At 40.8% G+C, this 17,959-nt stretch overlaps 1 protein-coding gene and 1 pseudogene across 1 annotated transcript in view; one reads left to right on the forward strand and one right to left on the reverse strand.

Moving 5' to 3' along the window:
* The first annotated feature begins 2,526 nt into the window (after window positions 1-2,526).
* Window positions 2,527-17,959, forward strand: part of TRIM2 (tripartite motif containing 2) — a 65,409-nt gene continuing 49,976 nt past the window's right edge. Inside the window, exons 1-3 of the mRNA XM_060012169.1 lie at window positions 2,527-2,656; window positions 11,794-11,978; window positions 16,687-16,924. Coding sequence (XP_059868152.1) covers window positions 2,654-2,656; window positions 11,794-11,978; window positions 16,687-16,924 — 426 coding nt within the window. The 5' untranslated portion in view covers window positions 2,527-2,653. The remainder of the gene's footprint in view (window positions 2,657-11,793; window positions 11,979-16,686; window positions 16,925-17,959) is intronic.
* LOC132426406 (U6 spliceosomal RNA) lies at window positions 9,030-9,128 on the reverse strand (annotated as a pseudogene).

Consider the following 17,959-nt stretch of genomic DNA (forward strand, 5'->3'; position numbering starts at 1 on the left):
AGTGGGGTTTGCCTGCCTGTAGTTTCCAAAGTTGGTTCTAATTAAATTGTAACTTTCTAGGACAGAACACATGTCCACACAAACACAATAGCAGCATTATTAATAATAGCCAAAAAGTGGAAACAACTCAAATGTCCATCAATTGACAGATGGATAAACAAAATGTGCTATATCTATACAATGGAATATTTCTCAATCAAATAAAGGAATGAAGAACTGACACATGCTACAATGTGGATGCACCTTGAAAATGTCACACTAAGTGGAATAGGCCAGATGCCTAGGACCACATATTCTATGATCCCATTCATGTTACAGGCCAGAATAGGGAAATCTATAGAAATAGAAAGTAGATTAGTGGTTGTTTAGGACTGTGGGGTATGGGAGGTAGGGAGTGATAGCTAAAGGGTAGAGCTTTTTTTTAATTGAAGTATAGTTGATTAACAATGTGTTAGTTTCTGGTGTACAGCAAAGTGATTCAATTATATTCTTTTTCAGTTTTTTTCCATTGTATTTATTACAAGATAATGAATATAGTTCCTGTACTATACAGTAGGACCTTGTTGTTTACGTATTTTATATATGGAAGTTTGTATCTGCTAATCTCAAACTCCTAATTCATCCCTCCCCCTGCCTTTTCCCTTTGATAACCATAAGTTTGTTTTCTATGTTTGTGAGTCTCTTTCTGTTTTGTAGATAAGTTCATTTGTATCATTTTTTTTTAGATTCCACATAAAAGTGATATATGATATTTGTCTTTCTCACTTCACTTAATATGATAATCTCTAGGTCCATCCATGTTGCTGCAAATGGCATTATTTCATTCTTTTTTATGGCTGAGTAATATTCCATTATATATATATGTACCACATCTTCTTTATCCATTCCTCTGTCGATGGACATTTAGGTTGCTTCTATGTCTTGGCTATTGTGAATAGTGCCGAAATGAACATTGGGGTGCACGTATCTTTTCGAATTAGAGTTTTCTCCAGATATATGCTCAGGAGAGGAATTCCTGGATCATATGGTAGCTCTATTTTTAGTTTTTTAAGGAACCTCCATACTGTTCTCCATAGTGACTTACACCAATTTACATTCCCACCAGCAGTGTAGGAGGGTTCCTTTTTCTCTGCTCCGTCTCCAGCATTTATTATTTGTGACTTTTTAATGATGGAAATTGTACACTTTAAGTGGATGAATTGTACAGCATGTGACTTATATTTAATAAAGCTGTTAAGAACAAAACAAACTTCTAAAGCAGGGTGTTAACCTGGGCTTTTGAGAACTATGTACCACCCGGAATAGCGTGCCAGAATTGGCACGTCTGCATTTTCCCGAGTTTGTCAAGTTGACTGAATTCTCTGTGACCCCCCCTCCCCTCTGCAGAGCCGAGTGCCCCTTCACAGGGCTCACTGCAATGCCTGACTACATGGAAAGAACGTGATGAATATTAATGTCATCAAATATGCAAATTCGGTCTTAATTATTTAAAGAAAATGATTCGTGTCTACTTTTAAGCTAGTAACTAACCAAGGAAGAGAATGCAATAGGTTTCCCTACCTCCATTGCTGTAGAAAAGGGAATGACTATGACTTCCATTCTGATATGTAAGATTTTTTAATTCTAAAGTTTTATTTGTAATATTCTTTCTGGTCATTTTTATGTTATTCAAAGCTTTTCAAAATCAGTTGAATGACCTTATAGGGGTTATGTCAATATGTCAAGTTTGACAGGTTCTCAACCTTTAAACTGAAAACTTTTGCATCATCAGAAAAACAAAAGGTTCTCTTCACCCCCTGAATCAAGTAAATGTTGATTTATATGATTTTTCTGTAAATGACTAGAACCACAAAAAGCAGAGAAATGTCATTTGCATTATCTGACTTTGAGGAACTGTATTTTATAGACCCTTTTCTGGGTAAATATCAAGAGTAGTAGAGGCTTGTTGAACTGGGCTGTTTTGCGTTTTTAAAATTTGCATTGGTGTTTCAAGCTCCTTTAAAAGTCTAAGGAAATAGCCCCCCCCCCCCTTTTTTTTTCTTACTAAAGAAAGTGAGTGTGTGCTCACACTCACCCAAAACACTCCTCTAAATTTGAAATTTTCGTACTGAGGTCCCGTGTGCCTAGTTTTCTTTCTGGGATCCGGGATCCCACTGCATCCCCTTTTGCTTACTTAACAGCACACCCTCTTTACGATTTGTAACCCAGCGCCTGTTCCGGCTGCGTGGCGCGGGAGATGTGCACGGGCAGCCCTCCCCCTGGTAACCGTGCAGCCACATGCTGGTGATGGACCCCAGCGGCCCAGCACCAGAACGTGGAAACAGCTGACTGCTGACTCAGAGGGGAAAGCAAGCCACCCACGAATCTCATTGCAGCTAGCTGCTGCATCCCTATCCCATAATCCCTTGCTTGGTCTGCTGCAGTCTTTTCAACAGACGCTGAGTGAGAAAAAGATGTCCTGTAAGATAAAGATTGATTGGTTTGAATACCGAAAGGGGTCTCCTACTTGTTAATGACCCAGAAACATTCCTGTCGACTTTCCTGAGCCTCCTCTTATTTCCTCCATTTTTCTCTTCCTCTCTTCTGTTCATGAGCTGGCACATCACTCCATAGAGCAGAAGATATGCTGGGCTTCTGATGATGGCTGCACTGCATGGTAGGGAATTTTAACCAGTCTCTTTGCATGGTGTTTCCAAACTTGAGATGTTAGCAGAAATGTGCATTGATCTTGTGGATTGTCGCGGGCTGCAGCGCCAGGCCGGGGAGGATTGAATTCTTTGCCTCGTTAATTAGTCTGTCTGCAGAAATGGGTAGGTCCTTAATGTTCGGATTGCTTAGTCTTACGCCAGGTGAATAACTAATTTCTTCTGCTGTCTCCGTTCTGGCTCCACGAGACCCCCACCCCTTCTCTCTCATGGTGATGCTGTATGCTCTGTAACTATAAGATAGAGGGAGACCCCCACTCTGCTTAAACAAAAGCATCAAATTAACAAGAATAGGGAGAAAGTCATGCAGGATTTTTCTTATCACTTTTCTAATGTGATCTGACTAGATCTTTATTTTCACTAGTCTTTATTTTAATGTGTATGTCGGCCTATTTTAAATATAAGATTTGTTTTCCCCGTGCATCTCTCTGCTGGGTACAAAGATGGGGATGAAGTGTTTAATTTGCAGGATTCCTTCCTTGGTACCCCAGGGTGGAGGAGGCTGTGATTCGACCCTTCCCCCACTGTGTCCTCTGTTAGAGAACCCTGGGGTTGAGTGCCACAGTTCCCAGTTACCATTGGAAACCCATTCATTCATAATGCATGCCTCGACCCTCTGAATCCTGAATGCCATTGATAATCAGAAAATATGCAGGAGATCATTTGGGGTCTTTTCTGACATTTTTTTCCCTGCCTTTGAAATAGGCTCAAATCTGGGTGGAGTTCAATGGTAGCATTACACAGAAGGGAGATAAAAAAGAAAAAAAAAAAACTTGGGTTGGACCTTAGGTTTGCTTCCTGAAACAGTGGGTCTCATTTTGTATCATCTTTGCAGAAACAATGATGCCCCACCCTGTCGTTATTCCTTATTTGGTGGGGGCGGGGGGCGGGATAGGAGAGCAAGTAGGAAGGCTATTTATTTTAAACTAAAAATTGAATGTTAATCAGTAGATTTCTGAACATCAAGGTAAAATGATATTTCTGCCTTAAACGATGGTTTCAGTGTCACAGCTTTAAGGAACAGATCTCAATTCAGAATGAGGCATTTTAAAAATTATTAGTTCGGTTCTTTGGCTTAGATCATTTTACAGTAGTTTTACTCCTCGTGAATAAATTGTTAGAGGTTTTTTGTTCTTGCTTTTATTTTAATTCGAATATGTAAGGAGAGCCATTTGTTTGCCCAGTTGCTTGAATTGATCTCTTAGGTATTAGGATTCACTCCTGCCTACTGTGAACCTATTTTCTGGTGTCTTTCAGTATTTTCGGGCAGATGCTTCAGCAGCATCTTTCCCAAGCCACTGTAGTGTTAAATAATGCACGCCCCACCCGAGCGAGCATACAATGAGAAGTTTCCTGTGTGCTGTGGTTCAAGAAAGCAGCTTTCTGTTGCAGAGATGAGAACAGTGGCCTTTCCTAAACCTCTAAGTATTTCTTTCCAATTTTCTCCTAGAAAGACACAAGGGATCGGCGTCGGAAAGGTTAAAACACGGCTGAGTAAAAATGTTCTCTGATAGAATGTGCTGTTTCAAGAAATAGGAATGTAGCGTATATATAACCCACACATTTTAAAAATGGAGAATAAAATCTATACATATTTTCACCATAGTTAATATTATAATCCTGAGATGACTTAATTGTTTTATTTATATGATAACGAAAGCTGAGTGGATTTTGTTGCTTGTGAAATGAAGTAAAAAATACTCATTCTTTGTCTTACTCAGAAATAAAAATGTCCTTCACTTGGATGCCATTAGACATTAATTTCTCCAAACTCATGACTTTCTTTTATCTATCCTTAAGTAGAAAAAAAATCCTAAATATGTGGCAATTTTAAAAAATTTAACCGAGCTTAATTTTTGACTCCCAGGTGCCTTTTTTCATTATCTCTCAGATAAAACTAAGATTTTTAACCAAACATTTGTGTGTATTATTGATATGTATAGAAGAGAAGTACTTTCAAACTTTAAAAAAAACTGCTACCAAATTATTTACTGTCAGGTTTTTTCTTTTAAAAAAAGTGACTGAATTACTTCTAATTGTGGCAAAATTCTCATTTGCACACACCTGTAATTGCTTTTTTTTGAAAAAAATCTCTGATGCCATCTGTGCCCCTTCATTACTTATGTAAGAATTTTAGTGTAGATTTTATAGAATATGCTCTATAATGAGCTTGGCTCTTAGGGTTCTTTGAATATTATTATTATGCAGATTGTTTGAATTTAACTGATCAGGTTTCCTTCTAGAATTTGAAGATTTAGATTAGACCAAATACTGAAGAAAAAGAAGCCCAATATAATTATTCAAATAGCATCATTGGAGGAGCCATTCATTCCTGCCTTTTGCATGTTAGTCTGTCAACCTTTTCCTAATTTGCCCTCTTCTGCCTTCTTATTCTCAGTAGCTTCCGTTCCTCTGTTAAGTGCTTTTTATTATTATTCTTGAAAACTTAATAGTTTAAGTAAACATTTATTTTAATAAACAACAGATTTAAATAATACGCTTCCATCCACCAGGGCAAAAAGAGGGGGTTGCTGTTTTTGTAGGACTGTGTCTTTTGAAGTTCTGATGTAGAACGCATTTCTCTTCCCCCTTCTTACTAACCTCACCCAACTCCCAGAGCTTAGGGCCCTGGCTGCCCTCTGCCTTTCCCAGAATATTCAGCCTCTTTGTGTAGTCCCCAAGGAAAGCAAGGGAAGAGACTTGGCAAGGTGATGAATGTGGGGAGAGGAGACCCCACTCACCCTGACTGCCCCAGGGCACTGTAAAGTGAAGGTCAATTAGCCTGACCACTTAACACTTCATCACACAGGGCCAGCCTTCTGGAACTTAGAAAACCCAAAGTAGATCTTTCTTTTTTTTTTAATTTTATTTTTATCTTTGGCTACGCTGGGTCTTCATCGCTGCTTGTGGCTTTCTCTAGTTGCAGAGAGCGGGGGCCACTCTTCGTTGTGGTGCGCGGGCTTCTCACTGTGGTGGCTTCTCTTGTTGTGCAGCACAGGCTCTAGGTGCATGGGCTTCAGTAGTTGTGGCACGTGGGCTCAGTAGTTGTGGCTCACGGGCTCTAGAGCGCAGGCTCAGTAGTTGTGGCTCACGGGCTTAGTTGCTCCGTGGCATGTGGGAATCTTCGCAGACCAGGGCTCGAACCCATGTCCCCTGCATTGGCAGGTGGATTCTTAACAACTGCCCCACCAGGAAAGTCCTGAAAACCCAAAGCAAATCTTAAGAACTGACTACAAAAGGTGAGGACTTTTATGAAGAAGGTAATTACAAACAGTTATCTCTACTAAGGAAAGAGGTAGGGGAAACAGGCATAAATATTATAAAGACAAGTTGGGGCATGGCTTAAAAATCAACTTGCATATGGTAAATCCCAGCAATCTAGGGAAGCTGTCATACATCTGACCCTGGAGAGAAGGAGAGCCCTTGGAGAGCTTGGGCACATCCTTCCCTGGAGACAGAAGTTAAAGTGGACGGCCTCCTCAGGTCCCCCTCTTCACCCCCCCACACACTCACACACCTACTGTCAAGAAAGATATTGCATCTGGCTTTTCTAATTTACAAAATGGCCCATTTGGGATAGAGGCTTGACTTAACTGCAAATAGGTCACCCTGTTTTAATTTCACTGAAGATCGTCCTCTTTTCTTTCCTCTGGTTGAGTCCTCAGTAACGCTGCCGATCCCATTGAAGGTGAATAATAGTATGCTCATAAAGTTGAAAAATTCAAAATACTTTGTTTTTAAAATTATGTTTTAATCTGTGCCTTGAGCTCTAGGTACCACCTGCTCTGGCAGGGAAAAGGTAGCATACTGGGAGTTATAGATAATCCTAGTGGTTGAAGATCTACTTTCTATAAATGTAAAAGAAGATTTTTAACTTCTTGGGAAACTGATTTTAGCATGGCCGCACCACTGTCGTTGACCCAACCACAATAAAAAAGGTAAATATATTCATAAATAAATTCAGCTAAGTGGCAACAAAGAGAAGCCATAATCCAGGAATGCCATAAAATTAAACAATAGAAATGGAATCTAGTGCCTTTAAGATGATTTATAATCAAATATGCTCCTTCTTGCCCACAAATCACATGTTAAAAATTGATTTTCCTAAGGATTCTTGACCTGTTTCCCAAACATGTTTTCTAGCCCAGCCAGACAAGCTTTCACAAACTCCCTCTCCTTCTCCAGAAGATGCTTCAGTCTGTCTTTTCTCTTCCATCCTCTTTTCCTCCTCTTCCTCACTTTAGTGTCAGAAATAAAGGGTTTGGAAAGTCTTCTGATCTCAGTGGTGTAATTTGGAATGGGAAATACGGTTTCAACTTTGGAATGTGGACGCGGGCATTTTTCTGTCATTTCATCTCCTCCTATCAAATTCTTCTTTTCCATTTGGTTGTAATTTCCACCAAGTTGTAGATTTGAGAAAGCGAGCCGGGCAAAATACCAAGAGATGACGTGAGGAAAAAAAATGCTGGGACAGGGTTTTTCTATGCCCAAGGATTTTGTTTTGTGATGGTTGCATTGTTTTTACCCACACAAGCTGTGTTTAGTTGGCAAATCTCCACTAATAAAGAACTTATATGTCAACCTCCTTAGACTTTTTTATTTCCATGCATATGTGTCTTCAATAGTTCTCAATTTCTTTTCCTGCATTTGTGAGTGTGTTGAAATACGTCACTAAATATTTACCCTCTGGATCACGGATTATGTTGCTAAGCATTAGACTATCGCTTAGGAAGGCAGGTAATGTCTGACGTCAAGTGAAAATGTTCACATGAGATCAGCAAGTGCTGCTCTTTTCTGCTACTGGGACCGAGTCTGTTCCCATGTTATACCTCATTTGTTCAGTCCATTTGAAAAACAAAATGTGTCTACTATGTACCAGGCATAGTTCTAGGTGCTGAGATTTCTGCAGAGCAATCAGATAAAAATCCCTGCCCTCATGAATTTTACATCCTGGTGGGCGGAGGGGAGACACTATGCAAAATAAATACGTTGCACACTGAATTGGAGAGAGACCAGTGCTATGGAGAGAAACAGAGCGGTGATGGGGGTGGTAGCAAGTGCTAGGAGATAGGGGCAAGTTTCAGTTAGAAACAGAATGGTCAGATGAGAATGGTCAGGTGATGTTAAGCAAAGAGCTGGAGAGGAGAGTGAACCCCTCTGTAAGCAGCATTGTTGGTTTTCCGCCGACAAGGAACCTCAGCTGGTCTCCCCACACAAGAGCTCTCATAGCTGGTTCATGTCAATATTACACTCATGTTGGCTATTTGTGTAGTTTTAAAATGGCTCTTCCTGCCTTCGCTTCTGTATCATTTCCTTTCTATTGGCCTTTTGTCAACGTGTCTGGTACTAGTTCCTGCATCTGAAAGCATTTTGGCTCCTTCAGAGACAAAGTCCGGCCAGGTGTGTTTTCATGTGTTTCTCTCTAGGAATTAGTTTTGCAGATCTCCAGAAGAGCAGTTCTATATTCTGATCTCTATCATCATACACTTATTTCTGCTGGTTATGTGAATAAGAAAGGTCTTTGACAGTTCAGAAACCAAGATGGGGAAAGGAGAACAGCCAAGAGTATAGATAAGTATTTACAGCTTTTCTAATCAAAGGAGACCAGAAACTGTGGTGTGCCCAAACACTTCGATGAAAAGCTGTCGGATATTTCGTGTACATTCCTTGTGGCATATTCCGTTGGATAGAAGGCTTCCCACAGTGCTTCTGAGCATGCGCCGTGCCTCTATTTTCCCTTCAGGAGTAGTCAAATTCCTTTCTACTGTGGGTGTCCAGTTATATTCAGGGAACCATCCTTATCCTGGCAAAATCTTGGTTTGGGGCTCTTTGGGGGTTGGAAACCTTTTGTGTTGATTCTGGGAGTCCTGAAATCCAGATGTCTTCAACAGGTCACTTGTGAAAGGTTGTAATATTGTCATAATTTTAAATGACTGCTAATGAGTAAATTTAATTTACCATATAAATTAACAATACTAACAAAGACTTACTCTCACCCACTACAATAATTATCATGAAATTAGAGTGAAAATTAGAATGAAATGTCTTTTATTTCCACTTTGGAGAATAAAAATGTCAGCTCAGGAAATTTCATTTAGTCAACATATATCATTTGATTAAAACAAATGTTTTTTCCTTGCCAAAAATCCAAAATTCAAGGTTAAAAAAAAAAGTAAAATCCAATATGATGTTTTCTCCCTGCTTGTTTCAATACTCCACATGACTGATTATTTTGAAGGGTTAAAGGAACATTTTCAAAAGCTATTCAAAATAAAATTCTTTTTAACTGATTTTAACTGAAAAGTTTAATATGATTTTTTTTTAAAAAATATGGAACGCTTCACAAATTGATGTGTCATCCTTGCTCAGGGACCAAACCAATCCTCTGTATCGTTCCAGTATTAGTGCTGCTGAAGTAAGCACTTCACAATTTTTATGTCTTTCACACACACACACACACACACACACACACACACACACACACACACACACACACATACACACACACACGCACGCACGCGCCAGGAAAGTGTTAAACTTGCTTAAGATTAGGTAACATGAGTTTATCAGATAAGGCAGAAATCTTGAAATCCGAGCTTTCTGATTCACAGATTTTACTGGATGACCTTGGGCAAGTCATTTAAACCCTCAGCTTAGGTTTCCCTTATCTTAAAGCCAGACAAATCCATTCCTTCCCTATGCTGATGTCTTAGGGATGCAGTTAAAGAAAAGCAGACAATGTGCCAACATTTTGAGCTCCTGAGAGAAGAGCTGCATTTAATCCAATCAGTGGGTATCATTCTCTACTCTGGTTCTTTAGGAAGACAGTCTATGAGAGTCAGCAGATAATGCTGGCTAATTAGGTATGTCACACCTACGCTGTTTAACTAATGCATGGAGTTCTGATTGAACGTGACACTCTTGTACAGCAGGTGCTTTTGCAAGCTTGATCTGTTTATTAATCGTGCTCTTTAGAGAACTTACCTAGAAGGCACAGAGTTGGAAAAAGGGGTGTGTCATGTTTGTAACTATACTCCAATATGTGTAAATAGCAGAATTTTCTGGAGAAAAGTTGACATGCTTTTTTAGAAGTTGGTGATTTGGTGGGGGAGAAAGAAGACCATCATTTATATTTGGAAAAGAGTGTTTTCTTTAGAAAATGTGGAATTGTTGTTTCTGTAAACACAGGTCCCAGGCCAAGTTAAAATGTTATATGTAAACCAAGCTTCCATAGCACAGCTTTCTGAAAACCCAAGGTCAAGGATTGTGGTTGTTTAAGGGGTGAAAATGTCATGGGTTTTGCATTCTGGCAAACTTCCTAACTGAGCCTCGGTTTTAAAAAATCTATAGAATGGGAATAATACTACTTCCTGCCTAGGGTCATATTGAACCTTAACTACTGTTTTTTTGGAAAGAGCATTTCCATTGGGAATTAAGAGGCTGTGGACACCTTGCAAAATATTTAGAAAATTAGGTAGTGAGTTTTAGCTCAGCTTTGGTTCACCCCTTTGGGATACAAGCCAGAAATTCTTTAAGGTGATAAATGGAGCTATGTTTTATGTTGTAGTTTTTCCCTCCCTTATTCTTTCATAAGCCCTCTGCTTTCTCTGTTACCCTCTTCCAATTCTCATTTTCTGGCCTGACGTTTCACATTTTGAAACCTCCTCTGAATTAAGTCACTCACCAGGCCCTCAGACACCCACACACGAATACCAACAGACATTTCTTAAAATAATAGAGACTACCTCTAGCTTTTGTCCCCATTCCATGGCAAACACATTTTAGTTCTGAAGAAAATACTCTGAACCCCATACAAAGTTGTTAATGAAAAATTCTAATTATTTCATTCCTGGATATTAACAGTATGTAGGGAAGGAAACACTTTTCTTCTATACACTTAAGTTCTGTAACTGAAGCCTGTGAATTAAACTGGCAAAAGACAGATATCAGGAGAAAAAGGTATACACATTTTATTGATATTTCATTTTTGCAAAATAAAATATATATTTTATTAAACTTCATTGATTTACTATTTTAAATTTTACATGCATAGGGACTTCACGGAAAAGAAGAGGCCATTAGACCCAAGACCACAGATTATGGAGAATTGACTAGACAAAGGAAAAGGGAGTTTGGACTCCAAGGGGCAGTAAATTGTGGGAAGGGGACCAGGATATGTATGGTAGATAAGGGTGGTTTAGTAAGGTTTGTTATGCATACTCCTCTCTGGTGATTAAGAGTCTTCTTCTCTTCCTGGTATGGGAGAGTGGGGCACCTTTACAAATGGGAAATGTGTGTCCTGCTTTTAGGCAGATGGCAGAGGGAGAGGGCTCTTCCTCATCTGCTGCTTCTCAATCACCTTCAGCTCAAAATAATCCTTATATCAAAGTGGCTTATTTGGGAGTGGCATATTTTGACCCCCTTCAAGTATAATAGTTGGGAAAACACATTCTATCCTAGTAAGACTATTCTATTTAATATAGACTATAATAAGACTATATATATATATATATATATTCAGATACAGTCATGGCTGGAGGCATGAACAGGCAGGACTATGTAAGTATTTATCCCTTCAGCTGCCCCCACTTTGAAACCCAGCAAGCTACCTCTCCTTTGTTTCTTGCAGTAATTTAATTTTTAATACAATTTTTAAAGGTTACTTTCCATTTAGTTATTTCAAAATATTGGCGCTATTCCCCATGTTGTACAACACATCCTTGAGCCTGTCTCAACCCCGGTAGTTTGTACCTCTCACTCCCCCACCTCTATAGCCCTCCTGCCCCAACTGGTAACCACTAGTTTGTTCTCTATATCTGTGAGTCTCCCAGCAAGCTACCTCTCTGTACAACATACCTTCTAATTTGTTTTCTTTGCATGCTGAACCTGTGATTACTTTATTGATCTACAAATAGGCCCCTCACTGTACACCCTCTATAGCGATGAGGATTGGTTATAGCCATGTCAAGGTCACAACATGGAATTCTACCTGTATTCATAACACAATGCCTCTAGCGAATAAACCAATGATTGATTTGCATTTGCAGATTATTATATGTTTTTCCGTTTTGGTTTTTCTGTCTGACAGCGGCAGCGTGCAGGGTCAAAGACAGCCGGCCCCCCATGTCAGTGGTCTAGGATGGCAAGTGAAGCCACCAACATCCCAAGTCCTGTGGTGCGCCAGATTGACAAGCAGTTTCTGATTTGCAGTATATGCCTGGAAAGGTACAAGAATCCCAAGGTTCTCCCCTGTCTGCACACTTTCTGCGAGAGGTAAGCCTCCTCTGTGCTCAGAGAAGGGGGTTTCACAGACTGACCTCCTACAACCTGCCAAGGGGTTCTTTCCAGAATTCTACAGTTACCTATGGGAGACAATAAATCTTTTGTCCTTCTGATAGACATCTAGAAACGCAATCATGAGTTGCCAAGAATGTACTTTATTTCAAAGAACTATTATAAGCGGGAGAAAGCAATCCAATAGCTACTGATTTATTTCCACAGGAGATGGAACATTAAATATTTTAAGATTCAAAAAATTTTAAAATTTTCCCATTGTTCTTTGTGAAACAGTTTTTGCCAACCATAGATCCCTCATGGTGGATTTTTGGTGATGGCCAATTAAAAAGCTATCATTTTCAGGACTTTCCTGGCTGTCCATTGGTTAAGACTTGGTCTTCCAATGCAGGGGGTGCCGGTTCGATCCCTGGTTGGGGAGCTAAGATCCCACATGCCTTGTGGCCAAAAAACCAAACATAAAACAGAAGCAATATCGTAACAAATTCAATAAAGACTTTAAAAAATGGTCCACATCAAAAAAATCTTAAAAAAAAAAACCCTATCATTTTCTCCCATATAACAAATCAGGTAAAATACCTACATATATGAGGGCTTAGTTGAAAAGAGGGGGCTTTCTTCCACAGGTATTTCAGAAGACACACACTAATGGCATATTTGAACATTATGATGTTTCAGATAAAGAAAAAAAACTATATACATTAAATGATTATAAATTACCTGAATATACAGTTTGCTACATATGAAAACACACTTCTTTTTTTTTTGTAAACTAAAATTATTTTTATTATTATTTTTAAAAATTTATTTATTTTTGAAAACACTTCTTTTTAAAAAATTTCTTGAATAGTTTTTTACATTAATCAGTCTTCAAAACATATTTTTACCTTCTCGTTCAACTTACCCCATCAGCAATTAAGCATTAAAAAATGTTATTGGGGGCTTCCCTGGTGGCGCAATGGTTGAGAGTCCGCCTTGCTGATGCAGGGGACACGGGTTCGTGCCCCGGTCCGGGAAGATCCCACATGCCGCGGAGCGGCTGGGCCCGTGAGCCATGGCCTCTGAGCCTGCGCGTCCAGAGCCTGTGCTCTGCAACGGGAGAGGCCACAAGAGTGAGAGGCCCGCATACTGCAAAAAAAAAAAAAAAAAAAAAAAAATGTTGTTGGTAATTAGTTTATCTGTGGTCTAATTTTAGTGTTTCCCTAGTAAGTTTACATATTTTTCTTAAAGACAAATACGTTAATTATGTTTTATAGCAGTTTATTAAGTACATTTTCATTTATTAATTAATACATAGTTAAAACTTTTTACCTCCTATCATAGAACAGGAAATTGGTATTTCCGATGACTTCAAATCAATGGTAATTATATTTACCATCCAGTTTAAGGTACATTTGTTATCTCATTGAACGTTCTTTGAGTTGATTTACCTTGGAAGGTCTCAACTGCAGCAGAATAACTACATCTTTGGTGGTGATGGATGGATGGAGAAGGTGGATTTGTTACTGGTGGTTGTGGTGTTTTGTTTGTTTTCCTTTCTTTGTTTTGGGTTGTTGTGGGGTTGTGTGTGTGTGCGTGTGTGTACAGTTTTTTGTTTGTTTTAAGTGGTGGTATATAGGGCACTGATACTTTGTACTTTATTCATAATTTTATACCTTGGCTTAAGTACTTTAAAATTCATATTCCAAAATGGCGAAATGGAGAGTGATTTTTTTCCCCCTCACTCAATGGATGTAGCTAAAGCATGACCACCAGCTTTAACTGTCCATGGGTCCCTGGGCTCACGTGGTAAGGGTATTACTTGAGAGGAAGCAGTCGACATAGCTGGGCACTCTTTATACATGACGCTGAGAGCTAAGCTTGAGCTTAGCAGGGCGGCCCCATTCCCCAGTGTTCAGTGTCTCGTCAGGCTGTTTTTGGCTCCCGTTTCCTTGCTCTTGCAGGTGAGAAGCAGCCCTTCCGGGCTGCCTGGGGTTGGCCTCCTGCCCTCTCAATTAGGTCTAGCCCACGCCACTTCTACTCCCCATCCAGTAGCTACTGCTGGAGATTTTCCGGATCCCACCATGGCCAGTCCCTAGGGAATGCTATGTGTTGAAATTGTTTTAGCATCGTGCACATTGAACTGATTTCCTTTGGAAGGTGCTGGCAACTTTCCCTAAGATGGGAAAATTTGGTTTATGTGGAGACAAAACTTCACAGCTTGTCACGGAGAGAGACCCAGGACCCCTTACCTCCATCTCCTGCTGGGCACAAACACCGGCTGCTCAGTGGACGGCCGCTTTCTTACTCTCATTTGTTCTAAAATGCCATCAGTGGGGCTTGGAGGACACAGACACAGTCCCTGGCCTTATGAAGCTTCCAGCCAAGTGCAGGAGCCAGTTATTAAACACCTGCTCACTCAGATTAATGAGATTAAACCAGTGACAAGGGCCATATACCAGAAGTACACAGGCAACCATGTAATAGGGGAATTTGCTCTAATCGGGGAAGGCTTCCCTGCAGAAGTGATGAATAGGCAGAAATCCCAAGGAGGAGGAAAAATTAATTTAGCAAAGGGGAGTGAGCAGAAGAAAAGAATTTCAGGTATGTGCAAAAGTATAGAGTGAAAGGGAATATAACACTTTGGAAGAACATAGATAGGCCCAAATGTGCAGCAGATGAGGGGAAAAGACAGAAAATAAATAGGTCCAGATCATATAGGTGGGTAATCCGTATTACCACACGTGGATTCTTGTCTTCATTGTAAGAACAGTGGAAGCCATGGAAGGGTTTCATCTTAGATGTGAGGGGGAGGAGATTTAAGTGGTCGGCTTTGCATTTGGGAAAGGTCACTCTGGTTGCAGTATGGAGAAGGGTGAGGGGGCTACAAGGTGGATGGCATTATACCAGGGGCAGGGCGACCGCAGACATCTAAGCAAGGGTGTCTTCATACAGATGAAGAGACCTGGGGAGGCTGGAACCATACTGAGGAATTTCCAGGCTTTGGTGATGGGTTGCATGTGGACAGTGAAGACCAGTATGGGAATTACTGTTTTTAGAATGACTCATACTTCTGGTTTGCTTAGATGAAGGGATGGAGGTACAGTTCACTGATGGGTGGACACAGCGTGCGGGAATATCGTGGGTTTGGTTTTGAACATGTTGAGTTTTAGGACCTGTGAGACCTCTAAGAGGAGATGTCAAGAGAGCAGTTGGTGTACAGTTATGGGGCTCAGAGGAGGCATCCGTGGGAAGAAACATAAATATGAGAGTGTTATGCTTATCGTGCATTATAATACCCCAGGGAAAGAAGAGGGCTTACGATAAGCCTTGATTAACTCCAAACTATATTGACTCAGTAGAAAAGAGAGCAGGCAGAAGGAGAACGAGGTGAGTGTGGTATCGGAAACCAAGGAAAGATAAAGTTTCATAAAAAGGAGGGGTGGGGAGGCAGTGCTCAAGCTTGACGAATGACAGAATCAAAAAATGTGTATTAGATTTAGATGTTGCTAGTGAGTGACCTTAGCAAAAGCTGTTTCCTCTCTGGTATTGATTCAGTGCGATCTACTGTGTGACATAGGGAAGGTCATTTAACCTCCTTGATGTCAGTTTCCCCATCTGCAAAATAAGAGAAATGGGGCGAAATCAGAGGTTTTCAAATTCGTTGGAGAAACTGGGAAACGTTGTAGTGATGTCGAGCTTAGATTCTGGTGCCAAATTGCCTGCGTTTGAGCAACCACTCTGCCTCTGACGGCCTAAGTCCCTTGGGCAAGTAACTTACCCTCTCTCTGCCTGTCTTTCCTCATACATTTAAAAGTGATCACAGGATTACTGGAAGTAAAGTTGACCCCCGAACAACACAGGTTTGAACTGCATGGGTTTACGCATATGCGGATTCTTTTCATTAGTCAGTTTTACAGGATGACAAGATCTGCGGTTGGTTGAATCTGCAGGTGTAGAACCCCGGATGTGGAGGAACTGGGTAATTGGAGGGCTGGCTCTGAGTTACACGGGGATCTTCGGATTTTCCACTGCACCAAGGGTCGGCGCCCCTAACTCGCACGTTGTGCAAGGGTCAACTGTATCAGCCATACATTTCGCTAATTAAATGAATTAAGTTGACGGCTCTTAAGGAGAGGCTCTTAAGAAGAGATGGTGTTGGTGGGACTCTGGGTGTCCCGTCCCTGTTTCAAACAAACATTTCCACTTCGGTGTGTTTTTAACATCTGAAATCTGCTTATGATTTTGTATGTAAAAAGAGTTTCAGCGCTAACAGAAAAGTTGTGACATGTTTCTTCCAATTTGTGTAAAAGTCCACAAATTCGTGAACGCCCTACTAGGTATCAGTGCTTCTCAATCTTAAATGTGCATACACATCGCCTGGGAATCTGATTCATCAGGCCTGGAGTGGGTCCTGCGAGTCTGCGTTTCTTCCAAGCTCCCCGTTGAGGCCAGTGATGCGCACCTGTGGACCACACTTTGCCTGTGTGGCAAAGCTCGAGGAAACAGTACCAAAGTCAATGAGATTATCTGATCAGTTGACTGGTGCAATGTGAGGTGACCTGTTGACTTCAGAACTAATCTTTTCCTAGTGAAGGAGACCACAACGGAAGTTATGCAAAGTAGCCCTGTAGTCACCGAGAACCTGTCTGGTAGCCCCTGCAGGAGCCCCACTGTGCTGACCGCCCCGCTTCTGTTTCTGCGACAGGTGCCTGCAGAACTACATTCCCGCCCACAGTCTAACCCTCTCCTGCCCCGTGTGCCGCCAGACCTCCATCCTGCCCGAGAAGGGGGTGGCCGCGCTCCAGAACAACTTCTTCATCACAAACCTGATGGACGTGCTGCAGCGAACTCCAGGCAGCAATGCTGAGGAGTCCTCCATCCTGGAGACAGTCACCGCTGTGGCTGCGGGGAAGCCTCTCTCTTGCCCAAACCATGATGGGAATGTAAGTGAGCGGATTGCAGGCACTGCCTGGGCCGAGGGGCTGCTTGATTTGGGGAGGCTTTGGTCAATCAGAGGGTATATACACTGAAACAGAACTCCACCTGGAAAATGAGTGATTGAAAACACTTTTTACCTGTCCTCAGACTATTTTGCCTGCTTCCTTTCTCTGACTCAATTTATTTAAATAATAAGATCAGTCTTCATTGTGCCGACTTAGCACAAATTGGTTTCCCCAGGAGAGCAAACCGACAACTGTTTGTAAGCTGGGCATACTTTGACCCACAAACATCTGTGTAATAAATTATGGAGAAAGATTTAATAGTAGATAAGTTCTGCAAAGTGAGAATGATTATTAAAATGTTATTTACAGTGTTTTATTTTTCTTGTGAGGGAAATTTTCCTCATGCTCCATTAGACCCTATTCCTTAATCATAAATACTCTGAAGTTATGTGAATCCCTGATCAGAGATTATATAGCCTGTAGATCCCAAACATACTTCCTGCTGCCAGCAAACACAGTAACCATCATACACTCGGGAGGACCGGTGTGTACCATCAAACGATGGATTCACAGCAGCTCTGTAGCCTGAAGAGGCAGCATTGCATAGCAGCTCACTGCCAGCTTTGGAGTCAGACTGCCTGATTCAAATCCTGCTCCTCAAACTCATTTCCTGTGTCAGCTTTGGGAAATGTACTACATTCTCTGTCTCACTTCCTCATCTGCAGAAAGAAAGTAATAACAGTCTCCCCTACAGGATTTTTTTGAGAATTAAATATTTTAGTCATAGAAAGCATACTGTAAGCTCTCTATAAATATTAGCTATTAACATGATTTCTAATTAATGGCTTATTTCATTTTTTTCTTTATGTAGTGGCCACTTCAAAAGTGTTTGAAACTGCTATAATCAAACCACTGAAGTAACATGAGGTTCCTAGGGCAAAGCAATAATTATTAGCCGTAACTAATAACTGTCGGTCTACCTCTCATAGACCCACTGTGCTGCAGCCTCACTGGCCTCCTCGAACTTGCCAAGTG

Source organism: Delphinus delphis, chromosome 5, assembly GCF_949987515.2.
Source record: "Delphinus delphis chromosome 5, mDelDel1.2, whole genome shotgun sequence".
Taxonomy (NCBI): domain Eukaryota; kingdom Metazoa; phylum Chordata; class Mammalia; order Artiodactyla; family Delphinidae; genus Delphinus; species Delphinus delphis.